The sequence below is a fragment of the Phalacrocorax aristotelis genome, chromosome 1, assembly GCF_949628215.1.
Source record: "Phalacrocorax aristotelis chromosome 1, bGulAri2.1, whole genome shotgun sequence".
Lineage (NCBI taxonomy): Eukaryota > Metazoa > Chordata > Aves > Suliformes > Phalacrocoracidae > Phalacrocorax > Phalacrocorax aristotelis.
This window is the reverse complement of record NC_134276.1, coordinates 185,278,915-185,296,357: the sequence shown is the minus strand read 5'-3', so window position 1 is coordinate 185,296,357 and position 17,443 is coordinate 185,278,915. Positions and strand designations below refer to the sequence as shown.

General features: G+C 38.8%; 1 protein-coding gene across 4 annotated transcripts in view; it reads left to right on the top strand.

Annotated features, from left to right (window-relative positions):
• TMEM117 (transmembrane protein 117) overlaps positions 1 to 17,443 on the top strand; it is a 237,064-nt gene that overhangs the window by 102,000 nt on the left and 117,621 nt on the right. For all 4 annotated transcript variants that reach the window (XM_075080966.1, XM_075080963.1, XM_075080965.1 and 1 more), the window contains one exon: positions 11,649 to 11,748. In XM_075080966.1, the coding sequence (XP_074937067.1) occupies positions 11,649 to 11,748 (100 nt within the window). The remainder of the gene's footprint in view (positions 1 to 11,648; positions 11,749 to 17,443) is intronic.

The following is a 17,443-nucleotide window of genomic DNA, read 5'->3' as shown; positions in this document are numbered from 1 at the left end:
ATTTATGTTAATGTAGAATACTTACATTTGTCTTATTTTGCAGCAGATATTTAACAAATACAAAACTATGTAATGATATGGAGTTAAAAATGAGGTGCTGTCTTCCTTCCTCAATCTGTTCAGGGTGATGTATAGCAGCATACACTTTATTTTATTGAACTCTAATTCCAGGATAGGAAAAGAGAAATCTTGGCTGTTTGCACAGAAGTATTCTGTGCCAAATCCTTGGCTGCTTTAGCACTGTGTTGCATGGATGAGGTCTTGGCATAATTGAAAGAGAACACTTGAACTAGAAATCCGGAGCAGTCACTTGTAAAGTGAACTCATTCCCTAGTGTTCACTTAAATTTTGTTCAGACTTCTGAGTAACGTTAGCTTTGCTTTTGATAAAGTATTTAAGTTTAAATAAATATATTTAAATAAATATTGCTTTAAATAAACAATCTTAAGCATAAATAAGGCCTTGAGTGGTCTGATCTAATGCCAGTTAGCCCTGCTTAGCATGAGGGGTTGGATGAGTTAATCCCTTGAGTTTCCTTACAACCTATTTTTTTTTCTGTGATTTTACCTGCTTCATTTAATTATTACTATTTACTTATTTGATAGAACTGTCAATAAGCTAATGCTTAAGAAATCTTCGTCTTATCCTCAAACTTCCATTAAGTCCGGTCCCCTTTCTACTCATTCAGCAAACATCCTACAGGCTCCAAGGCAGGTATTGCATAGTCACCCTTCCTTTTTTAGTAAGTTTATTCTTCTGTAATGCAAAGTAGCAGCACTCTGCCCCACCATCCATCCATTCATTCTCAGATGTTATCACCAAGTAGTCTTGTTCCTGACTCATTAATTTAAAATAGTTCTCTTTATAGAGAATAATTCAAAGAAATACTTATATAAAGAAAATCAGTTTAGTTGAATCACCTGTTCTACAACCTTGACGCTTCTGTAATACTTTTTACAATCTGAACAATCACGATGCAAAGTCCCAGATTGGTTTGCATAATTTAAAATAGTCATTACAGAACCTACACATGCATTTTCTCACAACTTTGCTTACTGTCATGGTTTAACCCCAGCCAGCAACTAAGCCTCACACAGCTGCTCACTCAATCCCCCCTGGTGGGATGGGGGAGAGAATAAGAAGAGTAAAAGTGAGAAGACTCATGGGTTGAGATAAAGACAGTTTAATAGGTAAAGCAAAAGCCATGCTTGCAAGCAAAGCAAAGCAAGGCATTCATTCACTCCTTCCCATGGGCAGGCAGGTGCTCAGCCATCTCCAGGAAAGCAGGGCTCTATCACACGTAACAGCTACTTGGGAAGCCAAATACCATCACTCCAAATGTCCCCCCCTTCCTTCTTCCTACCCCAGCTTTATATGGAATATCCCTTTGGTCAGTTGGGGTCAGCTGTCCCAGCCGTATCCCCTCCCAGCTTCTTGTGCACCCCCAGCCTCCTCGCTGGTGGGGTGGGGTGAGAAGCAGAAAATGCCTTGACTCTGTGTAAGCTCTGCTCAGCAATAAGGAAAACATCCCTGTGTTATCACCACTGTTTCCAGCACAAATCCAAAACATAGCCCCCTACTAGCTACTATGAAGAGAATTAACTCTATCCCAGCTAAAACTGGCACACTTACATACTATGGACTTGGTTCATAAGAAAACATGAGAAGTTTCTTGTGAAACAATATCTAAATAGAAACTGGAAAACTGGTAAATTGATTTTGATAGTATTCAGATGTAATTAAGCCTTAAATCACCTTGCTGTTGAAAGATGAACGTTTTCATATCTGTAGCTAAACTTTGAATCCTCTAAAGAGGTATCTAACCTTACTCTGTATTGTAGTTTGAGGTAAAAATAAATTTTTCTAAAACAAAAAACTTGCACAATAAATACTAATCCAAAGTGATTTGTACATGAAACGTTTTTTTGGTCTTCCAAGAATTTTTGTAGATTGGAAGGATTTTCTGTCCCAAACCAACAAAAGAAATTAAAATAATGAAAATGCTTATGATATGTAGATCTGTAAAGAAAGCTGGAATGATCATAGAAATAAGTTAAAAACAATCAAGCTAAATATTTTTAAGTAACTCAATTTTTAAATCAAACTACAAGATTATTTTCAGTTTGAGAACTGGGAAGTTTTTTGCATTTTGTAAATATGTTTGTATTTTCAGATTTTTAAAATTTTGTCCCCCAGTCTATTAAAAGCCATATGTTCCTTCAAGTGATGGCAGACTCAGTATGACCTACCATTTTATAATAATAGTAAAATGCTCCTGTCCGTTCTTTACTCCTGATAACATCGAAGAAAGAGAGAGAGGTACCATCAGCACTGGCAGGGCAAGCACAGAAGCGCAGTCTAATACCTTCATATCTTATGTAAAAGGTAATGTGAGTGGATTTGAAGTTGCCATTTAAAGCCTGTGGGTTAGGGGAATCACCTTCTAGGCCATAAAAGATGTCTTCTTTGCTTCAGATACTCTGACATGTCTCTGCAGCAAAACTCTGGAAACAAAAATGTCAAAATTTAAATAGAACACTACTGCTGTAGCAAAAAAAAAAAAATTCTAACCTATTTAGCAGCAATTACACTCCTCTACCACACATTTATATACTTTGATGCAAATTGGAAGGTGAGTCATATGTCACTCTCCACTGCTTTAAAAATGGGCATCCATATGCAGGTTGCATTCATCTGTATTTCCAATTACTTTTCAAATTCAAACTCCACCGAAGAGGTTCAAATACTGGTCCAGCATTTACTGTGGTGAAGCATCACACCTCATTCCAGTCACAAATTTATAGGTTCTTGCAATGTTTTCCAGTGTTCAGTAAAACACAAGAAGTCCCCTGGTCCGTGCCGAAAGGACAATCGTTTGGCCACTTGTCATTCAGCTGCACGGTATCAGTGGTTCCTGAAAATAGAGTGTTGAAACAATTCTCATGGTCCTTGCTTCACCCAATCACTACAATAGACTCTTGAAATTCAGACTAATGTTAGTCTTTATAAAGCTTTAAAACATAGTCATTAAATAAGGAAAAAAAGTCTACTTCGTTTATAATAAATTATTTTTAAAAAGTAAACTCATAAGAAATTTTCACAATTTTATTTTACATTATGGGCTTACAATTTTTCTTCAGAGCCAGCTCAAATTCTTTTCAGTTATGATAGCTGAGAATCTGTCGGCAGAGGTTCTGTGCCGGCATGTCTTTGTTCCCTCAGTTCCAATTCATTAACTTACGACATATTGTTGGTAGTTTTCTGTCATTTCATTATTTTAATTTGTAAAAAAAAATATGATTATCCATGGTTCAGGGACGTTTAATAAGTTAAAGAATGATTAATATTTAAAGGTGCTTTATCTGCTAATACTAAGAAGTTTCTACTAAAATTTGCTAAAATACATTTCTGCTTTTGCTTTCCCAGTTGGGCTTCTACTTACAAGCAGAGTCCATTCAGTGGTTCATACCAACTGCAAATTCTTCTAATTTTCCCTTTCTGAATAGCAATAATCCTGTAGTTACTAGTTTATTCAGCATTATAGTAATGCTTTTAAAGTTCTCTGCCATCCCTAGAACTGAAACAAATAGAAAGTACAGTTTTTGTTGGAATTCACAGAAGTTTTAAAAGTTATCAAAGCACTTGGTCAAAGGGATAAAGTTCCAACTACATAATTTCATTTTGTTTATATTCTGGCAGTGATAAGAGCAGTTGTGTTTGTTTTTTTAAAGTGAATCATGGTTTTTTTGCAGCTGCCAGTTCTGACAATATTGCTGCACATTGTCCTTATCCCTTCTTAGCTGTAGTGAAATGCCAACACCAGGAAAGGATGTGTAAGCCGTGTCCCATTCTGAAGAGTTCAGCCACTACAGCGTCGTTCAAAGCCATTCTTACCATTATTTCACCAAGTTTAAAAACAAAGCAAGTATTTATTTAAAAGAAAATGTTTTACTGTGTCTTTCTCTTGCTAAATGACTAACCTAACTTAACCTTCCCAAACACATTGCCTCTTATATTTCTTAGTTTCTGTTAATGTTATTTTCAGATTTGTTAATGTTATTTTCAAATTTTAGTAGCTATTTTTAAAATGTCACTAGCTAAACAAATAGTCTGTATTTTATGGTAAGCAAATCTGCAACATTTAACAAAATGTTAAATGTAAGAAAAAAAACCAAAACCAGTTTACAGCATTTTTCTAAATTTTGGAAACTCTGAGCATACATTTTTCTTCAATGTACATGTGTATAATTTATCTTGCTATTTAGCAACTTGTTGAAAATCAGCATTCATTACCCTTCCCTGGATGTGTATGACAAGGATTGAGACTGCAAGCTTGTATGTCTGCAGAATGTGTTAAGGTATGATGAGTCAAGATCCTCTTTAAACCCTCAAAATGGATATGCCCGAGGCCCTGGGCACCTGTGATAGCGTTTTGGACTTTTTTACTGTAAAACTATTTTGATATCATAGTATATAGGCAAATGGAGTGAATCAAATACGGCATGTAATGTACCAGCTTGTACAGTCTTGCGGATTAGTTGCAGAATTTTCTAGCCCATTAAAAGAGATGCTAAAAAGTGAAATGATTCTCTTGTTTGATTGTCCACTAAAACAATTTTCAATAAACAATTCACTTAGCAGTAAGTAAATATCTTAATCCTCTCCTGTAGCATCAAACAGGCATGTAAGAGGCAACCCTTTATTTCATTGCTTCAGTAAAAACGACTTACATGGTGGTTATAGAGTTTAAGTGGAAGCCACACACCTACAGCTGCAGTGCTTGGGTCTGTGTGAGTGTGTGGTGGGGGCTGGTAAGACAGTGCTGTGGATATTCAGGTGAGCGTTCATCTATTAGCACAGTAGCATTAGAAGTGTTTCAGGCAACCTGTCCTTGGCTGAGTAGCGTAACCTTGATTTGCTGCAGAATGATATTAAATGCAATCTGCAGCCTTTGTTTTTCTTTTGTCTGACTAAATGGAATATGCATGTGATGATGGACATTGCACAAGAAAAGCAAAAATCCTGGAAAATTTGGAAGAGATATCTCATGGATATAATAAATATGAAAAAAATAAAAAATTTCTTGAATTCTTTTGTCAGGCACCTTTTATGCTTTTTCCCAGACTATCCTGTCCATAGGAAGTGCTTCGTAGCGGAGTCTGTAGGGGTAGTACAGCATTTTCATCAAAGTGCTTACATAATGATGGAGAAAGTTGTTTATCTGAGAGTGGAGAAATGTAGGTTTGGTTCCCAACTCAGCCCCTGGTTGTCCCTGATTTTATTTATGTCATTTAAGGTTTGACATTAAAAAATGTACATGTAGCAAATTCTGTCATTTAAACTCGCTGGGAGTATGTGCCAGCACTCACCAAAGTTTACCTTTAGCCAAGGGAGGCTACATTCCTCCCATAGCGGAGGTCCTTAACACCTTTGAATTTGTAGATCCCTAAGATTTTCCCAGAAGAGGTGCAGATTCTCACATCCCCCCGCAGTAGTTCTGCTGTTATGAGTTACCTTTTGCAAATCCTTTAGAAGTCAGCTGTTGGCCCTTAGTGATGCCATACGTGAAAATCATCTGAATTAATGTCCTGTTCTGAATTGTTGTCAAATCCATTGATTATGGAGACAGCCTAGGTAGACTAGCATCATTAGGCAAAAGTTAATCTGCATGAATACCACCTGGTCCCTAAAGAGAAGTCCAGACTCTATTGGGCATCAGGTGCTTGAGGGTTGTTGGCACAGGATCCACAAAAACCCACACAGGGAACAAGAAACTCCTACGATTTGAAATAAAGAAGCTATATTAAGGACAGAAATATATTTTGAATCCTGTCCCAACTCGCTTGAAGCACCTTAATTAGGACTGTACTTGTGGTCTAATCCAAACTCCTATCCTGATCAGTGGCCTCCATTCCATTTCTCTAAAAGTGGAGGAAAGGGAATGTCTGTCTTGTATGTGAAACACAATACTTGTACAAGACATGGAATATACAGCTTCAGTTACCCCTCACCTAAAGGAGGCTGAAACACGCATTTCTCATCCTCTTGGAGAGTGCCATATACAAAATACTACTGTCCTAATAGGTGCTGGTGATCACGTTTTCTGTTCTTACTGAGAGTGACAGTGAGATGCAATTCTCTAACTTCAAAAGGTGTTGAACCAGTGTCCCTTCGAACAGGTACTGGGTCTCATGTGTTCCTTACATGCATATACCTCTTCTACATTAACAGACAGAAATGCAGTTGCTGCATTTTTCAGTGGGCCTTGTCTTACAGGCAGGCTTGCAAAACACTTCACAGATGGAGCCTCTGCAGGCAAACCAAGTGGAGGAATAACCACTTTATGGATATCAATCAATATAGGATGTGAGCTGGAAGCCAAATGGCTTATTCCCGTGGAGAGTGAGCAGCTCCTGTACATGCCTAGCAGCAGAACTTTAAATGGCTTGGGCACTTTAAAAGCCAAGTCCCCGTAGTAGGTTAGGCAGCCCTCAGGCCTGTAGACTGATGAGCAGAAGTTTTCAGAATCACAGTTCTGTTGCCTGATTTAAAAAAACAAAATTGTATAAATAAGTTACCGACCAGCAATGCTCAGTTACAGCATCAGTCCATCAGTCCCAGGTGTTGTGTGCTGTGCCATGGATCTGTCTCACTATGGGCAAGCCATTTTTGCATCCCAGTTTTGTTGTGTCTTGGAGATTAGCCTGCTGAGCCTCTTGTGGCTGTTACCTCTTTGACGTCTTGTCAAGCAAAAACGCTGGTTCTGTGCCTCTTAATTCTCTCTATTCTGGTGTCAAGAAAAAGTGGCATCTGTACCTCTAAAGTGTGCACTGGGGATGGTTAGAGGCTGTATGACTAGCTGTTCTGCTCTCTGTGCTCTTTGCAGATAGCTATGCATTATGCCATCCTCATTATGATACGCCAATTTATAGGACAGCAGGTCTTGTTGCCTCTGTGCATCTTCCAGTTCCCTGTGGCTCTGACTTCAGTTCCTAGCTGTAGAGGGATAGCTTTTCAGCTAAGCAAAGTGCTACCAAGTGGCTCATTTACCATTCTGTCATTTTTGAATGACAAATATGGATCAGGAATTGTATTTGCAGTCTTTTATATGTTTTCAGTTATTCTGACACTCTTTGCCCCTGCTAAATTAAGACTAATGGAAGCTTGTGGTGCCACGTCTAAACACATACTTTGCAGCCTGTGTGAACTCCCATGTCGTCACTTCGTTGCCTATTGTCAAGGCATTTAGCTTTGTCAGGTGCAACAAGGAAGATGAGTTCCATATAGATAATCAGCTACTTAGGGGGAATGCCAGATAATAAAACTGCCTCAGAAAAGCATGTATCAGACTGCAGAACATGTACAGACTTTTTATCACTCAGCATAAAAGATATACAGGCCTCCCCTCCTTTTCGAAGAGCCTTAAGCTACCGCTCCTCTATGGGTGCAGTTCTTGAAGACTCTCTACAGAACATGCTCTGTATGCTGTGTGCCAGCACAGTGCCTTAGATTGTCTAGAGTGTGTAAAGAGCCAGCTGAATTGTCGTCAAGATGCATCAAGGTTGCTCAAATGGTGTTAAAAGGCAGCTAACATATCCCCAAAGTGTCTATGGTCTCACTGCAGTCCATGGAGACCTAGGGTTCAGTTCAGATGCGTCTCGGTTGTCAGGTGTGTCACAGTCCTTGCAAGAGATCGAGATCTCTTTGGGTTATCATCTGGAGTCCAGGATATGTCACAGCACCTGGAATTATTTAGTCAGATAGGTTTGGCAATGCCTTTTGATATGTGAATATATGGTTTTGACATGCTAGCCATGCTGCAGTAGCACAACATAAACAAATCCTTCACCCAGCCTGTCTACTGTAGCGTAAATGCAAACCATGCTCTAATCTGCATTTACTATTCTGACTAGGCTCCACTGAGAGTTTGGATCCCTGGCTTACACTTACATTTCAGTGTCTAAATTCAGTCTATATCCCAGTTTTAGATTCTTATGATGGTCAAGAAAACACCATCTCAGTACGGAGTTTCAGCCATGACTTTTATTCCAGTGCCTAGAACAACGTGAATAGCACCATAGTGCCTTGTATATCTTTATCCAACTTAAAATTAAAAATGTTCTGTTTGCTTTCGATCTGGTGCCATTCTGTCAGCTGCTGAAGTGTCATCCTTCTTCGAAAAAATGCTCTGGTATCTTCCTTTGAACAATTTCTCTGAGCTAGTGCTGTTGTTTCCCTCTCTGTTCTGTGCACACTCTGCTGCTAAGTCCAGAGAACTGATCAAACGCATCGGGCTCACACATCATTTTACTGACTCACTGTCATTGACTTACCTTTTGCAACACCGTGGATGTAGGCAGCACCTTGTGATGGGGTTTTTGGGGCTCTTAGAACTATATGTGTCAAGTCTCTTTTGTCTTTTGGTTCCTCTGTTTTGTCCTGTTCTGTGGTCTGCCTTCTGTAGGCTTTGGCCTGCAAAGAGCAATTTGTCTGGCTTTGCAGCTTCCAGTTTTACTGTCAAAGTTTAATAGTGGGTTTGTCCAAAATCCCAATCACAAACTTGTCCTTTATCTGTAAGATTCACAGGTATTCGCTCCTCAGCCTATAATTATTTACACTTACCCTGTCCCTATCTGAAGAGCTTTTTACTCTGTTACGAGCTTTAACTGCTGTGTTTTTGCACTCAGTGTTGTCTTAAACTGTGCTATTCATGCAATATGGATTTGAATACAAGTATGGAAAAACAAACAGAAGCCTTTTGAGAAACTATAGAAGATCTGGGCTGACCATGACAGTTAACCAGAACCCAACGGCTATTAACCCTCCTGCAAGGGGCAGACATGGGTGCTAGCCAGGAAGCAGAGTAACCAATTAATGAAAACTGTTCTAATCACTAGCTAAAGCTAGGAAAAATGGGGATTTTTCTATAATAGAATTAATTTTACTCTTGGTACTGTTAAAATATGTATCCTGGTAACATCGTCAGGCAAGCATGGCTTTTTTGAAAATGTCACCTTCTCTCATTTATATTTAAGCTAAAACCTGAAAATTAAAAATGGGGGATTGTTTCATTTTTAGCACCCAAAAATCCATATTTTAAAAAAGTCAATTTCTCTTTGTGTTTTGAAATGAAAATAATACTGCAGAGCATAAAATACACAGGATGTAATGCTAATAGTTAATAAAATAGTTAATAAAATGGCAGTGTATTTCATTGCTATATCTAATAAGATAATGGTAGTGCTAAAAATATTTTCCCTGTTCCGTAAAAAGTTGTAGCTGTATTTTAATCAGTAAATGGACTTAAAATATGCACAGATTATTTTCTTAATAGTTTCTTTATAATAACATGCTATTTTAACTCTAACTCTAGATCTGTCAATTTACATATTTAATTTAGGGATTAATTACTTATAGACTAAGATACACACTTTCATGTTTCAAATCTAAAAAAAGGGCTGTTAGGATGATCTTGTGCTTTCAAGGCCTTTCTATGTCTTTAAGTATTGTATCCAGGTCATCCGACCTTATTATAAGCTTTCAGGTACTTTTAAGGTTCATAAAACCAAATGACAACATGGAGAATTTCAATTTCCATTAAAAAATGCTAACTTATGTCCGGTTTGATATCATCATTCAGTGATCAGTGACCTCTCAGCCTTTTTGGATAACCCGCCTTGGGTACATCAGGCTGCCATGGGTGGCTGTGCAGGCCCACTATACATGATATATAGGAGTTACCCAAGTGGCCCATTTTTCAGGAGTGTTGTGCAAGTGTTCATTTAGTTTCTATACACCTGTAATCACATATAATGCATATGAGAAATGGGAATGAAATGGTGAGAACTGTGGGGGTTTTGTATGTGTTTCACAGTGATGAATAAGATGAAGATACGGTTTGCTTTTGGGGGCTAGTCCTTACAACTGACATTTATTGCCGTGCCTTCTTTGTTAATGAGACACCTTCTTAAGGAGTGCAGACTTGATAATTTTTTGCCTTCACAGATGCTACAAGAACAGCATACCCAAGATGCAGGAAAAAAAAAGAATTCCAAATGTTTCCCACTTATAAAAAGGCTGGCAGAATGTATCTGGGAGGGGTGTACTTGCCTGTTCTCGCAGTCTTCCCTAGGTATCTACTGTTGCCCTCTTTTGGAGGCAGGTTGTTGGAACAGAGAGACTTGAGGCTGACCCAGTAGAACTGTTCTTGTGTTCTTACATCCTTAATTACAACCAACAAATTTAGAATATTGATGATCTTATTAAGTACATGGAATGTACTTAAAAATAGCTTGGAAAAAAATGTGGATTTTTTTAATTCCAGCAGAAAATTTGAGCCAGAGTTTATATGCTGTTCAACAGATGGAATAAAAAAATGGACGGTATTTTTGTTAGTGACATATTAGCTGCAAGGTCACAAATTGTATATAATGAAAAAAGCTGTTAGCGCATGCCGTTTTACATGTGTTATGAAACTATTCAATAGCATTAATATTTCTACTTCAGGACATATTAACTTGTATCTAGGAAGTGATAGAGTTGTGCATGGATTTGTGCTAGCAAAATCCTCTATCCTGATCAAATATTTAGATTTTGATAAGACTGTCCGAGAAAGTGGGATAAGCTTGCACTGATCCAGTTGCAGGGGTACAGTCCGTTAGCTCCTAGACATTACAACATTTGGTATATAATAATGGTAAGATTTAAATAATGGATAACACATTGTTCAAGGAAGTTGTAACATGCAACTGAGTCACCCTTAAATAGGCATAACATTAGATAAGCAATGTTTACATGTATCTTGAAAACCCAGATATCACTTGAGAAGTTAAAATGTAAACATTATAATTATTCACAATGTTAGCTCCTGAGGAGCGTCATCTCTTCTTAAACACTAGAGAAGTCTTTTAGCAAAGGATATGAGTATATTAAAAGCTATGATTTTTTTCATAAAGGTTTTAATCCAGCACAAGTGACTTTACCTTCTTAAATGTCCTCATAGCATCTTGATGAACTTGAAAGTAGAGGTCAGATTGTTGTGTGAGGTTTTAAATGCTATCTGTTGCATTATTTAAGCAGAATGGAAATGCTTCTTTTGGATTTAAGTAAAATATATCTATGAAAATACATTGTATAAATCAATAAAAAACATCATCTCACTGAAATTCTGCAAAGATTGTTTGCACTGTTGTTAAAAAACCATGTGGTTGTATAACTGGTACAGTGAAAAGTCAAGTGGCTCAATTATCTTTTTAAAGAGAACTTAAAGATTTTTGTTTTTCTTCATAAAGACTTTGCAAAGTCACCAATTCCAAGAATGCTGCAATTCCATTTGTACAAAGGACAAGGTAAAAAGTGTAAAATAGCTTATATTTCCAGGAGGCTCATGTGATCCTAAAGCTTTTGCCTATCATTATTTTAGCACCTTCAAAAGAGACATGGGCTGTGAAATCAGATTCACATTTCCATTTCTAATTGGAATTGACCCATCCTGTCTGTGTCAAGACTCAGATCATGCAGAAAAAGTGATTATGAAAGAAATGGGAAATCTTTCACAGCTAATCATAAATTTTGTCATTAAAGCAAGTTCTTTATAATTGCATTAACAAAACTTGTATAGCTTACAGTCTGTGTTCTTGTTTCCACAGTGCATACATTATAACAGACTTCATGGGCATCAGGAATGAAAATTTTATGAAGGTAGCTGCAGTTGGGACTTGGATGGGAGATTTTGTCACAGCATGGATGGTAAGAAACGTAATATTTTAAAAGAAAATAGGAATATGTTTGTTGGTTTCAAGGGAAAGAAGAAAGGAGAAGAGAGAAAACTCTATTCTTGAAGTATTCAAGTATTTCAAGCCAGACAACTAGAAAGTTAACAAAGTAGCATAATTACAGGGTATTTATTTAGCTGGGAGTCCAGAAGAGTTTCAGTTAAAATGTACCAGAGCTATATTTCATTTCTTCTGTTGTAAGTGGGAATTTTGCCATTGACTTCTGTGAGGACAGCATGGTGGCTCTTCTTTGCTGTGAGACAACATCATGACTTGCTATCTGGTGATAGCAGATATGGATAGCGGTGATATCTGGTGATAGATATTGGATAATGTAGCCTGATGAAATTTGCTGATGACACCAAGTTGAGTGGGGAAGTAGGCACTCCAGAAGGGAGCGCTGCTCTGCAGGAAGATCTGGATAGGCTGGAAGAGTGGGCACACAAGAACCTTATGAAGTTCAACAAGGACAAGTGTAAGGTCTTGCACCTGGGAAAACAATCTGGGAGTGCAGCACAGACTGGGATCCACCTGACTGGAGAGCAGCTCTGTGGAAAGGGACCTGGGAGTCCTGGTGGACAGAAAGCTCAACGTGAGCGAACAGTGTGCTGCTGCGGCCAAGAACGCCAACAGGGTGCTGGGTTGCATCAAAAAGGGCATCACCAGCAGAGATAAAGAAGTCATTATCCCGCTCTACGCAGCGCTTGTCAGGCCACACCTGGAGTACTGTGTACAGTTCTGGTCCCCTCTATACAAAAAGGATGTGGACAGGCTGGAAGGGGTCCAGAGAAGGGCCACCAAGATGATCAGAGGACTGGGAAGCCTGCCATATGAGGATAGGCTGGGAGAGCTGGGTTTGTTCAGCCTTGAGAAAAGGAGGCTCAGAGGGTATCTCATCCCCATGTACCAGTACTTAAGGGGCAGCTACAAAGAAGATGGAGACTCCCTTTTTACATGGAGTCCCATGGAGAGGACAAGGGGGAATGGACACAAGTTGCTCTTGGGGAGATTCCGATTGGATGTGAGAGGGAGATTTTTCACAGTGAGGACAGTCACCCATTGGAATAATCTCCCCAGGGAAGTCGTTGACTCTGCCACGTTGGACACCATTAAGAGTCGTCTGGACAGGGTGCTGGGCCATCTTGTCTAGACTGTGCTCTTCCCAGAAAGGTGGGGCTAGATGATCCCTGAGGTCCCTTCCAAGCTGGGATTCTGTGATTCTGTGATAACCACACACAACAGTGAGTAGTGGCTAGAGATAAACAAGTCTAATGAAAAGGATTAAAAAAGAAGAAAAATTAACGGAAAGATGTGACAAGGAGCGATGGAGATGAGAGAAAGAAAGAAAGCCAGTTATACCCCAAAATTTGAAGGTAGCCTGTTTGATGTGAATCTGTCAGATTAAGTTTGTCTCTAAATTAGGATTTAGAAGAATAAAATCTTCACTTGGATTATAATTGTTATAAAGGTTCTCTCCTGAAATGTGGGCAACCCAAATATCAGCTTAGTGAAAGAGAACCAGAAAATGACAGCTAACTGAAAACAAAATGAAGCATGTGCGCTTGGTTTTATTGTTCAGGAAATGCATTTCTTAAACACAAAGTGATAAAAAGTTAATTCATTTTTTACTTTATCTCTAGTAAGATTAGGTTTTTATGGTTAGTGTAGGTAAGAATTTTAACAATTATGACTGTGACATTCATTTAAATTGGGAAAAGAAGTCCATGATTTTTAGGCTTACAGAACTGATTTTAATTAATCTAATTTTTTTTCCTTAATGGTTCATTGATACCTCTGATACCTCAAAAGAATCAACATAATTTTAGAGGAATTCATTAACACATGCCTTAACATGCATTAACACATCAGGAACGTTGCCTGATGGTGAATGTTTATCCCATATCACATAAATGTGGATGGAAAAGATCTCAGCATTGTATGTAGCTAACATGACTGCAACAGCCTCTCATGTAAGCAAAGAAACAAGCCAAGGTGGATAAATTTTAGGACTGTGGTTTGTGTTAGGAGAAAACACTATAGGAATAGTTTCAAGCAAAAAATTACTGTAAGATGCTAAGTCTATAGAACTCTAGAAATAGTTTTAGAAGGGTCATCTGAGTTTCTGTCAATTTGGCTTCTATCCTCCACATATTTGGAACATACTGTACAACAGACAGAAGAAAAAAAAAAGCATCAAGGGTTTTTTCAGCATATTGTTCAGTATGTGTCAGTGGTTTGTCCGAGACAACTATGCTCTGTGAAATGGTGGCCGTGAAAAGCAAGCACAGAGCAAATCATCTGTACATACATTGCAGTAAGGACATTGCAGTATTGGTGCATTGACTGATATTGACAATTAACGTGGATTTCTTGTGAATCAGTAATAAAATTCATGGCTACTTCTGAATACCTATATCTTTTTGTTTATGGGCTTCCACAGTGTTATCCCACTATGGAAGGAAAGATGATGCATAAGCTAAGCTGAATTGAAAGGTGTCATGTTCATCATACATATGTGACTTAGAGCTCCAGTGATAGATTACATACAAGTTGCACTATATTAGGTAACGTTCGATTTTTTCAGTCTCTCTTTTCTCATTTTCTTAAAAAAAAAAAAACAAACAACAAACCTGTTACATGCAGCACTATATAAACCATGGAAATGGCTGGATTTAAGAGGCATAAGAATCCTGATCCTCTTCTGTGTACTCAGAGCCCTCTCAGGTCTTTCCAGCAATGGAAGTACTATTAGATTGTGCCACAGCAAATTCCAGTGGTGGATGGAGTAATCGCTGAAGAATGGGAGAGACACTGGGAGAGACTGTAGAGGCAGGTTGGAAAAGGGAGGCTGTAAACTAGGCTGATTCTGTTAGCTCTCAGGAAAAGCAGAAGGCATGGGATTAGAGGGTCAATATGTTTTAGGACATGCTTTGATTGTTATGAGGAGAATTAAGAGGTGTGGTGATTGACATTTAGATCTTCAGAGAGAAAGAGAATAGTGACATTGCTTCTGCAGTGCAAATCTCTAGGCAAAGTGTATGAATTAGTCAATGGAAATTACAGTGTTTAAGGGCAGCTAAGCCTGGGAACATCAGAAAAAGCTACAATATCAGGTAGCAACATCTTAGTAACAGAGGAGAGTGGACATGTACATTGATGCATGTGCATGGACTTTGGTGCAAATCTCCCACACAGCCTAAATTTAGCAATCTTATTCCATATGAACAGAAATTATCACACTGTTTATAATATTTGAATTTGCTTGACTTTCTGCATGTCAAGCCCAGCATGGAATTGATATCAAAGTGACATGAGTCTTCTGTGGGATTATTATATTTTATGAAGTTCTCCAATCCTGATTGGAAACAGAAAAGAAAAAACAAACCTGTAGAGGAGCCTTTGCACATCTTCCCATTCACAGCAGTGCTTATATTTTCTAATGTTTAAGAAGTTTCTCTAAAGATGCCTTCCATCCTTAGACTACAACGGAGAAGATGAAAAGGCAGATGTATCCTTCACTGCAATGTATTTGAGTCATACTGGACTTAAGATCTTATTCCCTATTCAATTGGAAACATTGGAAATAAGCAGGAATAAAGCAGAACAGATGGGATTCCATTTTAAAAATGAGTAATCAATAAACAATAATATTGCCCTACTCCATCGAGGGGAGGCTTATTAAACCAGGAAAGCGATTGAAATGGGAAAATATGTTTCGGATTGCTGTTTGGTTTGGATTTAAAAGGCAGAAGTGAGCCTTCCCGCTCAACACTTCTAAGCTCACTAGTTTGGTGACCGGGTCTGACTCAATTCCTGATAAAATCGGCAATATTCTTTCCATTGTGTGTAATGAGATTGGGGCCGTGCTATGGGTGCGCAGGAACTTCTCCTTTATACCTCCAGATGGGAACTTCTGCTACCAATAGTCATCCTAGCTGAAATCTGTAGTAAGTGTTCAATGCTCTAAATAAGTCTGTGAAGAGGCAAATGGGTTTAATACACTAACTGTTTCTTTGCACTTTTTCCTCTTTGAAGCCAGGGAAGTATATTCTGCACCTGCTTTGACATGCTCTCCTGCTCTCATAAAATGTGCATTCTGTTCTCATGGAGAGTGCTTTTGAGACACCACAGGATTTGGCACAGTAGGATAGCTTTGAAAAAAAAAGGTTGGATTCCACCCAGACAAGCCTGTAAACTGCAATTATGGCCGCCTTCTGGGAGAGTGTGAGCAGGCTGAGGAAGGAGCTGATTCCAGGGCAGAATCTCTGATGATTAGAGTTGGGTGGCCTCTTGACCCTCTCTGTAAAAATGAACAACCTGCTGCAGCTGTGTTTTTGTGAGGGACGCAGTACTGAGCATGTGTGGTAAGGCACGCTCAGAGTATAGCTATAGGAGTGGATGGCACTGAACATTGACACAGAGGGCAGAGTACAGTCAGAAACTCCTTTCTTTATGTACAGTTTTTTAAGTTCTTTACAGCCTCCTGGTGAGGTGGAACAGCCTGCTTTCCTCCTTCTTTCCAGACACTGTTGGCTTTTAGGCTGTCAAAACTGTTGTTCTCCGCTCTGGATGATGGCTCTTTGGGATCCCCAAAGATTACATATTGGCCCTGCACTATGAATGATACTAGTACCACATTGAGAGATTTGCTTACCAGCTGCCATTGCCATTTACATTAAAAACATATCCTGCCTACAAGGCCTACATATGTGTGTGAAAGAGTCTAAACAGTAGAAGCTTGTTACATCTTCCTTAGACCTTGCTTGCTAGGATTAAAGCAGTCAACTTCAGCCAGAGGCTGGCGCTGATCTCTATGAATGTCTTGGGGGCTGATTCTCTTCACAAGGTCCTATTCCCATTTACCTTCCTTCTGAAAGGTAATTTAATTGAGATTCTCTTTTTCCTCATTAATTGCTAGAGGGAGCTGAGAACGTTGGAGAGAGCACTGAGCAGCAGAGACTCTGCTGACTCACTTCATCAGAAATAATTATAAACTCAAGGGATGGTTTAGTTTATTATTCATCAAACTAGTATTTACCAAATCCTTACCAGCATGTTCTTTTTAACAAGGGGAAGCCAACACTTCTCTCAGCACTGTGCTTTAGCACAGTACTTGTCACAATGTCTTAGAGTGTAAGCTGAATCATTGTCACAATTCCTGGCTGTTCTTTCTGACACCTTCACTTGACTTCAGTTTGACTGTTCCCTCACTTGGGACCATGAAGACTCACAGGACCACTTCTGTCTTTCATCATCTTAGCAGAGGAATTAGTAGAAAGTTAGGAAGCAGTACTTCCAGCATAGTCTGGATGGAAGGGTGATAGGTCACCACTTGTTTCACTGACCCATTATCCAGGACTGACATAGACACATCCTATCCACTTAGATGGATGGATATGGAGGTAGAGACCTTCTACCTAAGAATTCTTCTCAGGACATAGTATTGGGATTTCAAAAGGTTATTACTGAGTGATGAATCCATACCTACCTTTCCTCGTTAGTGGAACTGGATAATGATCCCCATCTGCACAAGTTGCCTGGGCTTCTGTGAAGTTTCTCATGCAAAAGAGTCACATCATTAGGTGATCGTGCCTACACATCACGACATGACTTGTGGTGGAATGCTGCTTCCCTTGATAAAGCTTACCTGTTCTTCTGTGGGAAGGATT